This window comes from Poecile atricapillus, chromosome 1 (assembly GCF_030490865.1).
Source record: "Poecile atricapillus isolate bPoeAtr1 chromosome 1, bPoeAtr1.hap1, whole genome shotgun sequence".
NCBI classification, from domain to species: domain Eukaryota; kingdom Metazoa; phylum Chordata; class Aves; order Passeriformes; family Paridae; genus Poecile; species Poecile atricapillus.
In genome coordinates, this window is record NC_081249.1 from 144,411,099 (window position 1) to 144,428,586 (window position 17,488).

General features: G+C 40.0%; 1 protein-coding gene across 6 annotated transcripts in view; it reads left to right on the plus strand.

Annotated features, from left to right (window-relative positions):
• The window catches only part of MAPKBP1 (mitogen-activated protein kinase binding protein 1), a 99,757-nt gene that overhangs the window by 66,782 nt on the left and 15,487 nt on the right, over positions 1–17,488 (plus strand). For all 6 annotated transcript variants that reach the window (XM_058839098.1, XM_058839139.1, XM_058839088.1 and 3 more), the window contains 9 exons: positions 59–180; positions 1,074–1,149; positions 3,615–3,726; positions 4,289–4,352; positions 7,462–7,587; positions 13,961–14,109; positions 14,829–14,878; positions 15,420–15,656; positions 16,611–16,780. In XM_058839098.1, coding sequence (XP_058695081.1) covers positions 59–180; positions 1,074–1,149; positions 3,615–3,726; positions 4,289–4,352; positions 7,462–7,587; positions 13,961–14,109; positions 14,829–14,878; positions 15,420–15,656; positions 16,611–16,780 — 1,106 coding nt within the window. The remainder of the gene's footprint in view (positions 1–58; positions 181–1,073; positions 1,150–3,614; positions 3,727–4,288; positions 4,353–7,461; positions 7,588–13,960; positions 14,110–14,828; positions 14,879–15,419; positions 15,657–16,610; positions 16,781–17,488) is intronic.

A 17,488-nucleotide genomic window follows, 5' to 3' on the forward strand; every position in this document is an offset into this window, starting at 1 on the left:
TGCTTTTAATAATGGATTAACAACTTGATTTTGACACAGCTGTTACCCATATGTTTAGACAGGAGAAGGGGTCCAGTTTACTCGAACACATCACATTGTTAGGAAGACCACACTTTATGACATGGATGTTGACCCCAGCTGGAAATACGCAGCTATTGGATGCCAGGATCGTAACATCAGGTTAGGTTTTCTTCTCATCTTGAAAATATTTTTGCAGTCATAAGTGAGGCAGCCCCATCTCCATCATTATTCCTCTAAGTTCTTTGATACAGCGTTTTCAGACAGATCTGAGGCACTGTGAGGTTGAACTCTGCCTTTCTCCTCACTGATAAAAAGCTGTGAATATGTGCATTCCCATGGGACTCTTGGCTTCTCACTGGGCTGCTCTGCAAAGCAAAGGCTTTCTACTAGAGGAACAAATGTACCTTCCTTGGGACATCATTGAACTGTGGGGCTAGAACTACACTGTGATGATTTTTGGTTTTGAAGGTACTTAGTGAAAAGCTGTGTGGTCCTGTGCAATACCTGGGACGGTGAGAACCTAAACCTGAAGTAGATGTGACTATCATTGAACAGGTGGAGTCCATTCCCTTCTCCATTTTTATCCATTTCTCCAATCTGTCTGCTTGAAAGCAAAGGAGTCTCTCTGTAGTTGTGTGTCTCCTCCTATTGTAGCCGTGTGAGATGTTAAGAGTTTTGGTCAAAATATCACTACTGGATGTAATTTGGTTTTGTATTCTAACATAAAGTGTCTTGCTCTCTTAATCCTGTGTATGAAGGACCCCAGGTATTTTTACAGCAGTGAGGACTGATTGTTTATTGGCTTGAGAATAAAGCCTCAGTTTTAATTCAGATATTCTACCTCTGCATTACTTTTGGGGTTGTCTCTTGAACCATTTAACTGACTGGTGATAATACTTCAGGGAGATGATTTCTCCACTTCCTGTAGCTTGGCCCTGTTTCCTGTATTTTGCATGGAATTAGGAACAGGGAGGGAAAAGGATCCTGGTGACAACAGCCTCAGAGTAATACCTGGGCACAATGAGCCATGTTATCTTATGTCTTCTCCTCAGGGTTTTCAACATAAGCAGTGGGAAGCAGAAGAAGCTTTACAAGGGATCCCAAGGTGAAGATGGCACCCTTATCAAAGTAAGAGGTTTTCTTTTCCTTCCGTCTACAAAATTTTCATCTTTTCTGAGTGCAGCTCAGGAGCAAGAAAATTAAATACAAATCTGAAGGCAGTATTTTTTCTTTTTTTTGCTTGCTTACTCCATACTCTGTCCTTTACCCTGTTGCTACTTCCTCCTACTTTCATCCTTAAGGGCTGTAATGTATTTGGGTTTCATCAGGCTGAAACAGGAAATGAGTCAATAAATGCTGAAGCTGATCAATGTTTTTTCTCTCTGTCCTGTTTTTGAAGTAAGTCACAGGACCATGCTGTAAAAACAAGTAGAACTGCACCAATATCTGTCAGGAGATGATTTAATCCATTTAATTTAATCCTTTAATTTCTACTCTAGAGAGCTCATTCTGGCTTTCTTGGCTGGTTTTGTTAGGATTTTTAAAGTGGAAATGCCTGTTGATCAGTATTTGTGAAGTGGATTTCAGAGGGCAAATACAAGGGAAATTCTTTGAGCTGATAAAATTAAATAGCGTTGGACCTGAAAAGCCTGGGTCTTGGAGTTCTGGACAAGCCTGGTTCTGTTTAGAGAGAGTCTGTTCAAGTTTCCTATCTGCTGAGTTCATCCAGGCCTTGGGCCAGGGTAGCACACCTGCTTTTGCCTCTATCCAGGGCTTACCCTGGTAAACCCTGTTCAAGATTCACAGTTGAGTGGAAGAACTGCATTCTTGTCTATAAAGGGGGAAAGCCAGTTGACAAAATCAAAATATCTCTCAAGTTAAGTTGCCAGACAAGCTTCTTCATTGTGTTTATTTTTCCATTGATAATTTCCTTCTGCTGCACAGGTCAGCAGTATTATTATTAGGGACTGGAAGGAATGTCCTATGAGGAGCAGCGGAGGAGTTCGGGCATATCTAGTTTGGAGAGGAAGAGGTGGAAGTGTGACTGCATTGCTCTCTTACAGCTTCCTGAGGAGGGGACAGAGGGGGAGGTGCTGAGTGCTTCTCCCTGGGGTCCAGTGACAGGATATATGGGAATGGTTCAAAGCTGCAATGGGGAAATTAGGAAGCATTTCTTTATTGAGAGTTTGGGCAAACACTGGAACAGGAGTCCTGGAGAGGTGGTCAATACTCCAACCCTGAGAGCGCTAAAAATGTATTTGATCAATGCACTTAATAACAAGCTTTAATTTGGTCAACTCTGAATTGGTCAGGCAGGAAGAGATAATACTTGAAGTTCCCTTCTAGCTGAAACTATTGATGAGTGTAAATAACTGGGTAAAGAGGGAGGGGGAAACAAACCATTTTGTTCAGTGTCAGCTCTTCTGTTTTACAGAGAAAGATAAGTTCTTTCTCTTTGCCAATTACAATTCCTACAAATTTTTTATAAGCCAGAGTAATGAAGACGAAAAATTGATGCTACACTTTAAATTGCTGATAAGCTTAGGTGCTTGGTTAGATTTTTCTCGGACATAAAACCATGAAATGTTCTGAAAGATGGATTTTTTGTTCTTAATATCCTTTTTTTTTATGTGTATCTCAAATGGGAAATCTCAATTACTTTTACTGTTGCTTTGCTCATTTTTAAGACAATTATGTAACCAAGGGATTATGGTTGTCTCTGGAATTTAAACTTTCTTGGCATGTTATTTTGAGATCATACACATTGCAGTTAAATGAGTAGAACCCAAACAGTGACAGTGGAAGCAAACATCAACAAAATAAATATAACAAACCAAAAGAATTGCCATTATTTAAATACCATGTCTCCCTTGAAAAACACATGTTACTTTCTCAGTTCCTTAAAATTCATTAAAGGACACAGCAGGACATTTGGTGACAGTTACTGTATTTGCTGTGTAGTGCTGCTTTAGACCTTGGTGAAGCATTTGCTGGGAATTTTATATTTCATCCAAGATAAAACAACAAATAGGTGCATATGAAAAAACAAACAACGAACAAAATAGCTGTAAAATGGGAGTTGCAAATGCTGGATATGTGACAGCATCATTACCAAAGACAGTTTCTTGGCAGAGTTGAGTTCTTTTTTGCTTTCACTCCTGAAGGCCTGAATCCTTTAATATTTCACTTAAGTCTGTCAGCTCTGATTTTTTTTTTCCTTTTTTTATGGGGTGTGTCTGTTTAGAGGTGGGGGTTTCTTATTGTTTTGTTTTGATCTTAACATAGAAGAAAGTAAGACCCCAGTGGTTAATAGGAAGTAGGAGAGAGGTAGAAATCTGTCCATTGGTGGAAATGCCTTCCCAGTTATGAAGGCATTTAATTTAAGTGCCTTCAGTGTCTGATTAGGTTGAAGGTAGTCTTAAAAGTCTAGGTTGGAGATTTGTCCTGGGATACTGGATGGGTTGGTACTCAGTTAGACTCCTGTGCAGACTACTTGAATTATTCTGACTATCTTGGGTAATCTGAACTATTTTTATGTAGTTTGAAGGTAATTTCTCACCAAGTCTTTGCATTCCTCTGGTCTCCTAAACCAGGTGCAAACAGATCCTTCTGGTCTTTACATTGCAACCAGTTGTTCTGACAAGAACCTCTCCATTTTTGATTTCTATTCTGGCGAGTGTGTTGCAACCATGTATGGACACTCAGGTAAGGCTTATCAACTTCTGGAAATTAATTTTTTTCTGATGATGACTATATGGTAGGGTCTGATACTAGTCAAAATTTTCTGAAGATTCCTTCCCACCAAAGTTTACCTAATTGGTATTTTTTAATAAATTGTAGTTGGATGAAGTTGCAGTAGCTTATTTTATTGCAAGTTTAATTTTTGCATTTTGCACGCAAGTACACACACACACACGTACCCACCTGTCAAGCCATGTATTTATTTACAGGTTTTCTAATAGTCTATAAAGTAGTCTGTGTTTTTTTCAGTCTGTATTAAGTTTCTTTATGATATACCCTCAGCTTCTACCATGCAGGAGCTATTCTATTATAAGCAAAAAGAGAATCCCATGTTCATTCACCCCATGTATATTTTGCCCTTTCCATGTCAAGCCTAGATTCTTGCTTAAATGGTTATGGTAATTGGGGCATATTGATCTGTGAAGTGTGAATTACTGAGTGCAGACAGGCTATTTGGCTAGTGATCTCTTCTGTCCATTTTAATATTTCAGGGAACACTGGGTTTGTTTTGCTTTATTTCTTGCAGAGATTGTGACTGGGATGAAATTCAGTAATGACTGCAAACATCTGATCTCTGTTTCTGGTGACAGGTAAGAGGCTTTACTTGTTTGTGATACTGACTCATGTCATCTCATACTGGATGTAACGTGTCCTTAGGAAAGGTAGATTTTTTTTAAAGGGATGGTTTATGAATTCCAAATAAATCTCAGAGCTTTTCAAATCCTAAATGCATGCTGTTGGTAAAGCTCATAGAGCTTATATTAGCATTCTGTAGAATGAGACCCACGTGAGGTATTTCCCTTTTCTTTAGAGTAAATACTGTTCTGTGCTGGAAAGGAGGCAGAGATGTGACCTGTTTCCTGACCAGCCTTCAGGGCTGTAATATAAGGTATCTTGTGCTATTTTTGCTAGTAGTGCCAGAACTTTTTCATGCTGTTGGTGAGGTTTCACCAGGTGAAAGAGTCTATTTAGCAGCAAAAGGGACAGGCCTGTCCTTAGCTTTTGGTCTTATCCATATGGTCTTCTTCTGTCTCCCTTGAGACAGCAGTAGTGCAGCTGACCCCTCAGGTCACTAAATTCAGCTGATTCAAGTCACTACATCAGTACTCGCCTGAGATGAGTTTTCTGCACATTTAGTGAGCAAAATCTGTTCACTAAAAGCTGAAGTAGTCACCAGACTTAGCTCAAGGGAAAAAGGAGAATGTATGCCTAGTGTGATGATTGTACAGGTGAGTGGAGCCACTATTTCGGGAATCAGTAAATGCTTAAATCAGCTGAACTGAATAAATTTTTTCCTTTAAGAAAGATGGCTCCTGGAGTGCTATTGCAAGTTCAGAGCAATCCAGATTATTTTTTTTTTTTTTTTTTTAATTATTTTAATTAATAAAACACAATTGAATTGGAAAGAGGGTTTTAGAGTGTGAGTTGTTACAGAACATACAATGTATCGCCTTAAATCTCATCAGTTGGTTGTTTCTGTCTTTCAGTAATAAATAAATAATTTAGTTTTCCTCTTTTTTTATCTTTCACATGTTTAAGTAGATTAGGGACAAAAGTTGCAGGAGAGAGATTCCTTTTGTTGTGATCTTCTGACAAAATTATTTGTGAAATTCTGACAAATGGAAGGTTTGAAGTTCCCAGTGATCCTTGTGATTTAGTGCAACATTCTTTTGTTGACATTTACATGAGCAAAAGGATAATTTTCTTCACTAAGGGTATGCAGGAGGTGGGTGAGAAGTGAGGAAAGGATTCCTGAAGAAGATTGGAGATGAATAAGGAGATGAAAAAGCATCTTTTTCAAAGGAGAACAAGGGAACATAGTCTGTTCACACACAGCAGCATGTGCAAAGAATAGAGCTGAAAATAGAAAGAAAAACAGGGATGAGAAAGGGCACAAAGACTGTGAGATTCATGTGAGGAAAGTAATGCAAGGTAAGAAAAAACATAAACAAATCCCCTCCCCAACCCCAGCAAAAGGGGTAGGTGGGTGCTTCTGCAGAGTTTGTGTTGCATGCTGTTTGGTTCACAGGTTTGGGTTGTTTGCTGCTTGTCTCTAGGTTTGATAACTGTGGGGGTGGGATAAATGAACAAGCCAGATTTGCTTTCAGAATTTTGTTTCCTCCATTTCAGTGTGTTTTTTAGCAGCAGATTATGGTTGCTGTTACTTGGAGAGAGCTGCTCCTTGAGGGGAAACAGCTGGCTGCCCTGGGTTGCCATAGTTCCCAGACACAGTGCCTCACTCCCTTCTCCCAGTTGAAAAGCTCCAGTGGGAGGATGAGAGTGTGTTCACAGGCAATGGGAAGTGTCTGTATGGGATTTTAGTAGCTGGGAGTGATGCTTCTGAGCATGGCACTGGGGACAAGAAGGGAGTTTTTAGTTTTACCTTAAAATCTCCACAGACCACAAAGAGGGTTTTATGAGCTTTTTTTTGTGTGATATGGAAATTAAAACCTTTTAAATCGTTTCCTCATGAAAGAGAGAAAAAAATGAGGTATTTAGGATCCTGGCACTTTTGACATTTGCCTCAGGTCAGGGAGAACAAAGTTCATGGTCATTGTTCAAGATGGCAAAGCAAATTAATATTTACATGCTATCAAGAAAGAGGGAAATGTCAGTCACTGAAAAATCTTCTGTGTATTGGAGTACCCATGAGTATACTGGCAGTGATGGGTGTTGAAGAACTGAATTAAATCCTCTTTGGATTCCAAACTAGGGTGCAAAATTTTATAAGTGATAGCCAAAGCACCATTTCTGTTTGTATATCAGTGTGGGTATATCCAGCTAGACAGGAAAGATGACTGAGATGAAAAGAATTAGTTAGCACTGAGGTTAAATTTCAAAGACAGTGCTGGTCATTTTACTTTCTAGTAGCTGAAGATAAGATACAGTATTCTTTAATGTGATGAGTAATATATTCTTTAAGCTGAATTTCTGAAGAAATTAATGAAACAAGACCACACTGTTGGTTTCCTTCTCTCGAATGCCTTTGAATCCATTGACCAAATTCAGTCAAATTTCACAGACTATTTCACAGAACATTCTGAATTGGAAGGAGCCCACAAGGGTCATCAAATCCAGCTCTGAAGTGAATGGCCCATACAGGAATTGAACCCACGGCCTTGGTGTTATTAGCACTATGCTCTGTGATTGGTGCTATTACACTGAGCTAATGAGTGGGTAAATTCTGTTCAAGTAAATTCTTTAGGGAGTCCCAAGTAAAATATTAGAGGCACCCTGACTGCAAAAAGTACTTCTACATGAGCTTAACTGTTATTACAGCACAGAGACTCCATAGGGTGGTGGGCATTAGGAAGGCCTTGCCTTTGGGGGTAGTGGCAATCAGAGACTTGAGTGTAGCCACTCTTATTCAAGACACATCTGTAGGCTCCACTTATCCTGCTGACCACAGAGGGACTTGTTACAGCATTTCCTTCAGCAGCTGGTCAGATAGTCAAAAAAGGTATAGGATCAGAGATGAGTCTGTGTAAATATCTCCGCAGTTGCTCTCGCTCACAGGGAGTCTTTGACAGGCAGGTTTAACTCCTTCATCACAAGGCTTGGTGATGGGATTGAGTTTCTGTGAAGCTGTTTCTGCATGTGTGTCTGCCACAGACAGAAGAAGGGCTCTGTCTCTGCAGTGGGAATTAGTATCAATGAACTGAACTGAGACTTGATCCCAGCCTCACTTTTCTTTTTCAGCTGCATCTTCATCTGGCGTCTGAGCTCAGAGATGACCATCAACATGCGGCAGCGACTGTCGGACATGAAACAGAGAGGGAAGCAGGTGGAGAAGTCTCCTCCTCACAAGGCAGCTGGACTCATGAGGTGAGCAGAGCAGACTGAGAACAGGGGGCTGACTGTGTAGGGTGAAATGTGTAAGTGTGGCACTGGGATTCAAATGTAAGGTTTTTGCTGTCTTCACTGATAGTGTCTTGGAAAAGTTCTTATTCCTCTGATGAATTTGGTTTTGTACCCCCTTTCTTTGGATATAGAAGCCAGACTGGGATCTTCCAGACAGACTTAGTGTGCTTCACTGATTGCAATATGTATGCAATGCCTCTTGTGTCTTAATTTAGTTTAATGATGTGGTCAGAAACTTTAATAAGCAGTTCACCTAGGAATGCTGAGGATGGTACACAGAGTTCCACCAGGGAAGCTGTGATCCTTATGAGTAAAGTTCTCTAGATATAAGCTGAATGCAACTTATAAGGCTGTTTCTGTGGTGTCAGTACTGAAGTACACCCGTGAGCTCTATGAGTTGGCTATGTTGATCATAATTCTAAGAGTCCTTACAGTTTTGCTCTTTCCTTCTTTGTTAACTTTTTTCTGGAGACTTTGAAAAAACCTCAGGTAAAATAATTATACTATGAATAATAAATACAAAAATAATTTAAGTGGAAAAAGCTCATGCTAGCTAAATAATATTATTATTTTTTGCTTAGTAAACAACATATCTAAAACAAATTACTGCAGCCTACAAGCTGAATAGATCTAAATTTATCTGGTGACCTTTCTTTAAAAAGTGGTGCTTCTGTTTTTAAACAGAACAGGAGTGACAGGGTATTTTTGATTATTAGTCTAATGTGTTTGGTTTCTCTGTAGTTTTTAAGTAGCTGAGACTAGTTGGACTGTAAGTAATGCAGGGGAGAGTCCTACTCTCCAGGCTGTTATGACAACACAGTTGGGATAAAAAGGATAAATGCAGATTTTTTTTGTTCCTATGTCCCAAGTGACTACAAATGGAGCTCTGGATATAAAAGTACCAAAGGATTGGAGGATTTACTGCTCAGGTTGTTGAGTGTCAGAAGGACTTTCCCACTCCCTTTGGGAGCAAGCAATGTTGTAACAAGTCTGTCTGCATAGTTCTGTTTTGGAAAGTCTTGATCTGCTCATTCCTGAAACAAGTCTTGTCTAGTTAGTGCTTTTGGTAACGATGCTGGGAAGACTCAGGAAGCCTCTTTTCTAGCCAAAGTTCTGGATCCGTCAAGCAATGTGCTTTTTATAGCAGTCTCTCTATTATTCCAGCAACTGCAGCCTTACCCTACCAAGGCTCAGCCTGTGATAGATAATCCCAGTCCTGTTCCACGTGAGGTGATACTTGTTTCCATCACAGACGCTTGCTGAAGGGCGGTGCTAGTGCCACGCCAAGCCCAGAACTTTAATAAACTTGTTTGGTAGCCTCTTTGCAAGCCTGGAATCTGCTTGTCAGCTTTGAAAGCTTGTCTTCGGTTTTGATCGTTCGCTGTGGTCACTGGACCAGCAAAGACATAATTCCCAGAGCATTTTGGATTGGTACTGACAATGGAAGAAGAGCCTATTGGACCAGCATTATTGAGGTGGGAGAAGGAAAAATAATGAACTTGAGTGAGATTTGTTTTCTAGGTGCCCTGATTCTTTACAAAGCCTGTCTGTATAGGTTGCAGTAGAGAGCTGAGTTGCAACTTGTGGTGTAAAATTGTTGGCTTAAAAGATTGACAATAGCATGAGAAGGCTTCCTGCCTTGTGAAAAGTAATTTGTTCTACCAGATCTTCTTTAGAACAGCATTGCTAGAATTTGGTGGAGGAAGTAACACTTTCTGCTAGTTCCATTGTATGAGTGTATTACAGGATGAATAATGAAAATAGTGCTGAGGTAACAAAATTGATCTGAGGAAGCAGTGGGAGGTGAAGATTTCCAGTTCAGGACAGTGCTGTCTATCCAGTTGCAACTGTCAGGGCAGGAACTGACCCAGGTGGGTAACATCAGCAGTGTAAACACAAGGAGATGCCTTTTTGGGTCAAATCAGTGCTCCACAAAGCCCAGTATTCTGCCTGTGACTGTGGCAATGGAAGATGCTATTTAGTGAGACACTCTCTGAGCCTTGCTACATGAATTTTTGTAATCCATTTGCCTCATGATCCATTGTTATATAAGGGATGTTAGGAGGTCCATCTCTACCTTTTTCCTTTACCATCTGGACATGGACCAATTGGCCACTAAGTTTGTATAAATTCTTTTTGAACTTCATAATATTGTCTGTCTCTGCAGCCTCCTTTGGTGACAAGTTTGGATTTCACTGCTCTCTGGAAAGAAGGACTTTTTTTTGTCTCTGTTAAAGCACATTCCTACTAGTTTTGTTGAAAGTCCTCCGCTTCTTAATATTGTGAGCTCTGGTGATGGTTTTGTAAACCTCTTTCATAACCTCTCTTCATCCAACCTGTTCTCTGAACTGAAGTGTCCCAGTATTTTCAGTCCATCCAAAAATTTTTAGAGACTAAAGTTTCTCTTCTTAATGATTTCTCTGACTCACCTTTATGGGATATTGTATTACCTTGGAACTGCTCTGACCTTTGTGACCCACAGTTCTCCATAGTGTGCCTGAGAGCCTTTGAGTTCTGCCTCTGCTTGTGGCAATTGCAGATGTGTGCTTTTTTCTGAACATGAAGAGCTTTGATAGTTCAGGATAATAGAACTTGTACTCACCTGAGATTGCTGGTACATTTTGGTTTTAAGGCTTTTATATTTTCAGTGAAGGAGTCATGTAAAGGCCATTTAGTAGGGTTTTGGTTTTGATCCAAGTGTGCATTTATAGTTTAGAAAAACTTGTCTCAAGTTTTAAGCTGTTTTTACTGTGGAATGTTTGCAGGGCTTATAGTAATGTTTTAAAAATGACTCTATCTGTGGTTTTCCTTGACTCTTTAGTATAAATAGCAGGAGAAAAAAAGATTTATCCAATAGAATTGTCTAAAAGTTATATATGTATACTGAAGAAGTACTGTGTGCTGTCAGATATATTTGGAAAGAAGAGCTCCTTATCAAATTCTCAGTGGGTCTTGTCCAGTCCAGGAAAGCTGTGTTGTTTTCAGGGTTTAGAATGGGGCAGGTTTTTGATACCTTATCAGAAATGTTGCCTCAGTCTGTGATGAACTACTGCAATCGTAACACTAGGGAAATTCTGGAGTCAGTGCACTGTGATCCTTCTATGGGGAAAAGCAGAATAACTTTCCTTTTAAAACACTTCAATATTTGAGGGGGAAGCAGGAGGATATAATCTGCCAGTTATAACTACCACACAGGATGTTACAGTTTCATAAATATGTCCCTAAAGCTGAGGGTTTAAGTAGCACAAGATCAGAGTGGGAATGTTCTGACATACCTCTTTAAATGGATAGTTGCCATTCTTGTCTGCTTTGTTTTGTTTTGAGAAAGCAAAACAAGGTTGGGTTCAGGTCATACAAAAGAATACAGAGTATCTATTATCAGATGTCTGAATAGAACTCCATAATGACATGTGGCACTTTGAAGTCTATACCATGTCCTGAAGACTTTCTAATTTGGGGTCCTTCCTTTCCATTCACCCTGTACTGTCTGACCCTTCAAAAACTGGGAGCTGAAGAGCAACTGACGCTGCTGCCCTTTATAGAACAAGATCCAGGTTGTTGTGAGCTGGGAGTTTGCCTCTTCTCCCAGGCAACTAGCAATAGAACAAGGGAAAATGACCTCAAGTTGTGCCAAGGAAGGTTCATGTTGGACAATAGGCAAAGTTTCTTCACTGAAAGAGTGGTTAAGTATTGGAACAGAGTCCCAAAGGAAAATCGTTGAATCATCACCCCTGGAAGTGTTAAAAAATGAGTAGACATGACACTCCATGATATGGTTTAGTGGGCATGGTGAAATTCAGTCAGATGTTGGACTTGATGATCTTGGAGGTTTTTTTCCAACATTAATGATTCTGTGATTCTGTGATACTAGAGCGGGATAGTTCCTCAGCAAAGAAGATGAACAATCACAATTAAAACACTTGCTCTGAGTCACATGGATTGAGACTGTGTCTGTACATGCTATTCTGGAATAGATACTCTGAAACATTCATCCTGGTATAATGATGCTTTGGGGTTTGGCTCTCAGGAGGATTTTGGCAAACCCCAGAAGTCTTACTCCTTAATTTTCAAAATGCTCTTATGTTGTGCTTATTTGGAAACAGCTTCTGTGCTTGAAAACTGTACATTACACTGACTCCCATCTAAGCATGAAAAAAACAAACAAACAAACTGAGGAAGAGTATTGAGGAGATGTGTGCAACAGGGGTCTTAGGAGAAAATCCAAAGTGCATTGAGGAATGCAGGGAAAGAACGGAGAAACAGTGAAGTCTGAATAGAAGGGTTGACTTGGGCAAAAACAACAGTTAGAATACTCATGACCTTGTAAACCTAGTTTTTATTTCAGAATGTCTCAGTTTCAAGTCAGTGGGCCTAGGATAATTTTGAAAATATCATTCATTCATCTATCTCCTTTCAAGTTACAGAACTGAGTTTGAGAAGCATACTTGAGTTGTAAAAAGAAGGATGTGGAAGAGGGGTATGAATTTTTGCTGGGATAATGCAAGATACCTTATGTTTGTATCAAATACATTACTTCATAACTTGTTTATCACTTCCTGTGAAGTATGAAAAAACATATCTGACTTCCAAAATATGTTTTGCATTCTCTTACTCTGCTACCTTAAGGATATTGGAACACACTTTTTTCCCCCCTCACTAGTTTTTTTGGTAACCATCTGATGGACAGGGGCCATCTTTCTATTTGTAACATGAAACACATGGATAGCAATCCTCCCTTCTCCATTTACACCAATGACTGTACACATAGGAGCTTGGCAAACACATAATCTTGCCTTGCCATATCACCTCATCACTGTGAGGTGTTCAACCAGCTAGATGTTTAAAGGTCTAATAATCCAACCTTTCTGTCTCAATAAACTCCTGAAACAACCATGATGAACAGAAGCAGAAGTATGCTGTCAAAGTTACTGATACAAAGTTAATATTGCCTACCATGAATAAATGTAATTAATGTATGTCATAGGATGAAACATGGCATAACCTCAAACATACTGTGGTGCTTGGGCTTTGTTAGGATTCCCCTGCTTAGACACAAAACCTGAGAGTGACAAAATGAGCATATGAGGAGACAGTAGAAAATATGAAGAGACTGACAAACTCAAATGTCAAAAGTAGATATGGATGACCAAGATGAAACTTTTTCACTTGAAAACTCTGCAGGCTACAGTCAGTTTCATTTTTCTTTTTGCCAGAACACATCAAAGCTCACCTGAAATGATTGAGTAGTTATCACTCCTAATGAAATGGAAATGAATGTTCTGCCACTACACAGGAAGAGAAAAGATTAAAATACCTTGACTGCTTCTTCCATGTTTCAATACTGCCTGCTATCTGTCAGCTGCAGGAGAAGTTGGTCCCTCGCCAGACTGCTCTGTATTTGGTGGATGAGCTATTTTTATTTCCTGAATAATGCTTGGCACTCAACACTCACCAGTGATATCCTATGAATGTCACTTATGATGAGTTTGGCACTCTAGCTCAAGGCCATGGAGTGGGGGCTACTCAGATATATTTGTTGGGGATTATTCTTTCTTCAATTATTGTCCAAAGGTTTATTTGTTAATTTGATTCTGTGGACTGAAGGAATGAATGGAGGAAAGGGAAGAGGAGAAGAAAGAGGGTGGGTAAAATTTGATGTTATTAAGTGTCCTTGATTGGTGGTGGGTAATTTTATGCTGGGAGTGCCTCTGAAGTGTGTGTGGTAAAACTTGTCTTGATCTACTTTAATTTAAGATTTGTGCAAGATATGTTTTACATGATCCTTGTGCTTGAAAGTTTAAATAGTCAGCATGGTGCAGTTATGGTATGTGGGCTGTGCCTTCAGGTTCTGCCTGGAGCAATCCTTGAAATGAACCTGTCTCTTATGGGACAATTTGCCATAAACCAAATTATTTTCAAACAGAGACTATCTCTGACATTTATGATGTGTAAATCAGTTCCAGAGAAGAAATGCTTAAGGGAAAAATATTTGCCTTTCAAATATAATCTACCATCTTGACCTTATAAATTGGCAGAGTATGAAATGGAAGGCCCAGTTTCATTCTGTTTGACTTTCTCAGACTTGTTTGCTTCTGATTTCCATCAACCTTCCATGCATATAAGAACATTGTTGTGGCAGAGTCTGCACATCTTTGTGCTGGGTTTAGCTTGCCCTGTCTCTCAGAGGTGGGCTGTGCTAGAGCAAGGGCTGTTTGAGAGAGTTGAGGCAGCCTTCTGAATATGGATGGAGATAAGGTGGAGAACTGGTGTAAGGATTGGTGTAAGGTGGGTGGTTCATGCATAAACCATAATACTCCTTTTAATTCCTGCCTTCCAGGCATGAGTCCATCTCTGCCCTGTCCTCTGTGCCTGCACTCTCATCAGACAGTGATAAGGATGGTGAAGATGAAGGGAATGATGAAGATGAGTTACGAGGGCTGCAGTCTATCAATATTCAATCCAACTGCAACACTGACAGAGACTCAGGTATAAAGGGGAGAGGGACATGGGCAGAGTTGGAGGAAAATGGCACGGATTGGAAGGGAGGAGAAGATGAGAGACACAGGATTAGGGATGACAAGTTATGGGCAGAAAGAGAGACCAAAACAGAAGCAGATGGATAGATAGCAGTGGGTAATGTAGAGCTGCCCATTCCTGCATCTGAAGAGGGGGTGCATTTCAGAGTCCTCTGTCTAGAAATACAGTTCTTAAATTGGCAAGTTTCTTGCTAGTTTCAACTGGCTAAAGAAATTTTGAATTAGCTTTATGGGCTGGGGTCTACAAGCTATCAAAAGTCTGAAGAAGCCAAAAGAGATCAAAAGATCCTCTTAAAAGAGAGGACTTAGAGATGTCTGATAAAACTTACAGTTGAGGTTGCAGTTATTAATTTGATGTATTTTTGCCGCAGATGGTACAGTGTATTGGAGCAGATTTTTTTTCCCAAGTCTTTGGGAGGGCTGTGCACACTGCACTGTGGCAAGTGTTCTGCAGAGATCTGCTGATTCAATGAAAATCTTACATAAAACTGTATGTCTCCATTAAAATTTTGGTACAGTGATTGTAGTAGCCAGTGGGAAAGCATGTGTTGACAGTGGTTCAAAAGATGTAGCAATACTGCCTTTGTTGAAAGAGGTAGTAAGAGGTTCTTCAAAAGCTGTACTGCTGGCCAGGTTGTCAACTAGGTGCATATCTCTTTATCTTTGCAGATTCAGACCTTACCCTCTCAAGAAGCCTTTCCCACTGGGAAATGAGGAGGGTGAGTTACTAAACCTTCAGAATGTTTTTATTTTTTGTTACAGGGAAAGTGAAGAAGAAATTCCCAGAGAGATTAAAAACTTCATTTGCACATGTGGGAAAGGTGCAGCTGTGGTGGGAAACCGTTGAGAAGCCTCTCTCTGAAGAATGATTTGGAGATGGCAAAATAGAGCCTAGTTAAGGAGACTAGGGTATTAAGAGTCGAGAGCTGCACTTGGGATTTTTCCATCAGTCTTTTTCCATCAGATGTTATGCTTTTGTTTTTTCATTTTTGATCTGAATCTCATGTGGTGCTGACTCTGTTCATATGCATCAATCTGTGTAGGACATTTAACTGTTGTGCGGGAAGGAGCAACAAAAGTATCATTTTTACTTGATGCTTTATGATTAAAGGTGCCTTTTCAAGCTGTCTCTTAGACAGTTTAGAAGTTTTTATTTAGATAGACATAATTATATTTTTCCGTGTGGGTCTTGTGTTTTTTCCTGTTTTCCCATCAGCAAAACTCAGTCTCTAAGATAGTCTGTGTTTTAATTTCCTTCAGGCCAAAGAGATAGCGGCAATCCAGCGTTCAGAGGCACCAATGAGCAAGATGCCCCGGCAACGTGGTCGCTGGTCTCAGCCAACCAGCAACATAGAGATGACTGTGAAATCCATGCTTGACCTGCGTCAGCTGGAGTCCTTTTCTGTTTCCCGTTCTCCAAGTCGAGATTCACTGTCTCAAAACAGCAATGGGGACGACAGAGAAGAGCACACTGACCTTCCTGTGCACATCAACAAAGTAAGGGCAGTACTACTCTGAGGAGGTGAACCCACTCTGAGTGCATCTGTCCTGTACCTATTTGTTATTACCTACATTTATTACTACTTGATGCCATTCTTTTCATCGTTAAAGGTTTTCTAAATGACTTCTGAGGAACTTTATTAATAACTCTTTTGTAATTAATACTCCTGCAATGTGTAATTCTGCTGTCTCATAGCAGAGACCCCATATGGGGTCAAGATTTCTCTTCAATGACAGGAAGACCTCATGTTATCTTCTAGTTCTTTGAATATTTATGTCAAAAACAAGCTGAGAGGTTGAGCTTGGAATTACAGGTCTGTAAAAACCTGGTAACCTGTTAGCTCACTCTGCTGGGATGCAGTTTCTTGACTCCAGTAGCCGCTGGAATGTGGCTCACATGAAGCCCTTAGTTGTTGGCTGTGCTAGATTAGTAAATTCTTTCAGATCTTTGTATTGATGGGTCACAGCAAATAATGTGTACTCATCCTCAGAAAGCTAGTGCCTATTTTTCAGTAGCAGTCTGTCCCAGTGCCTAGCTTTATTGGAAGTTTTCCCTCTCCTATAACTGTGTGACTGAGAAGAGGATTCAGATTGTTGTGTGCAGTAATTCAGTTTTTCAGCTGAATTGGCCCAATTTTGTGAATTGTCCATAGAAGGTAATGGAAGAATCTGCTGCCACATGGCTTACACTCATGCTGTGTGATCAAAGAGTACTTTACCAAAGAGCTTTAGCGAATTGCAAGCAGGAAACAAACCAGGAAAGTACAGCTGTAGTCTGGCAAGTTTAGTAAATAAGGAAGAGAAGAGACACAGGATTGTTGTGTTTTCTGATCTCAGATTGCTGATCATATTCTGTGCTGTAATGCATACTTTCTAGCCTTGCACAGCACTTGCTGATGTAAGGTAAAACACTGGTAATATCTAGTTTTTTTCTCTTTTTAATTAAACCAGGTTGGCAGCTCAATACCTTCCCAAGATAATGGATCTTGTGTGCGACCCCAAGTGATTCGGCTTGTGTCTTGTGAAGAGGGGATTTTCTCTCAGGAACTAGAACCTTCTGAGAGTGAGGAATGTGTAATCTACCCTGAGCAAGATGAAATCCATCCCACAGACTCTAGCAGGTTAAAAATAATCTCTCTGCTGTGCATGGCTCAGATGTTTCTGTTCTGGTTTTCCTGCAGCTTGTGTGGTAACTTTGATGACTTGACTTACTGCCTGATTGATGTCAGGCATGTTTAGTTGAGAGTTCTATGTCAGATGGTTGCTAGAGGAATATGAAACTAAGAAGACACCATTAAAATAATTTTCCTCTGAGGAAACTGCAGTTTCCTGGAGGAGCAGTCTTCTCCAAGTTTTTTTTTTTTTTAGTTGAGTGAACAACTTGGGAGCAGCCTTTCTGCTTTCTCCCTTATCTGGGTTGAAAATAGCAAGGGAAAACTTGGAAGCTGGAAAACTCACTGACAGTGCCACATATGTGGCAGTGGAATGCCTACCCAGGAGAAATGACAGGACACTTATTTATGAAAACTGGGCAAGAATTTAGCAAATGTAGTGTGTGATTACTCTTTTATGGGAAATAGAATGACTTGCATGATACAGATGGAATTGAAAAGGACACTGGAGACAGTGGAGACCTTTTTTATTCCTCTGCTGTTTCTTCTGTTTTAATTTTACATAATTTAATTTTTCTGTGGTCCCTTTTATTTTCCTTCCCTGAATTTTGTTCTTCCTGTCCCCTCTTAACCTGATGCTAGTAGCTGTTTAATTTCCTGTATCTTCTGTCATGTTACAGAGAGTGGGGCTGATAGCTTTAGACAGACTTTTATGCA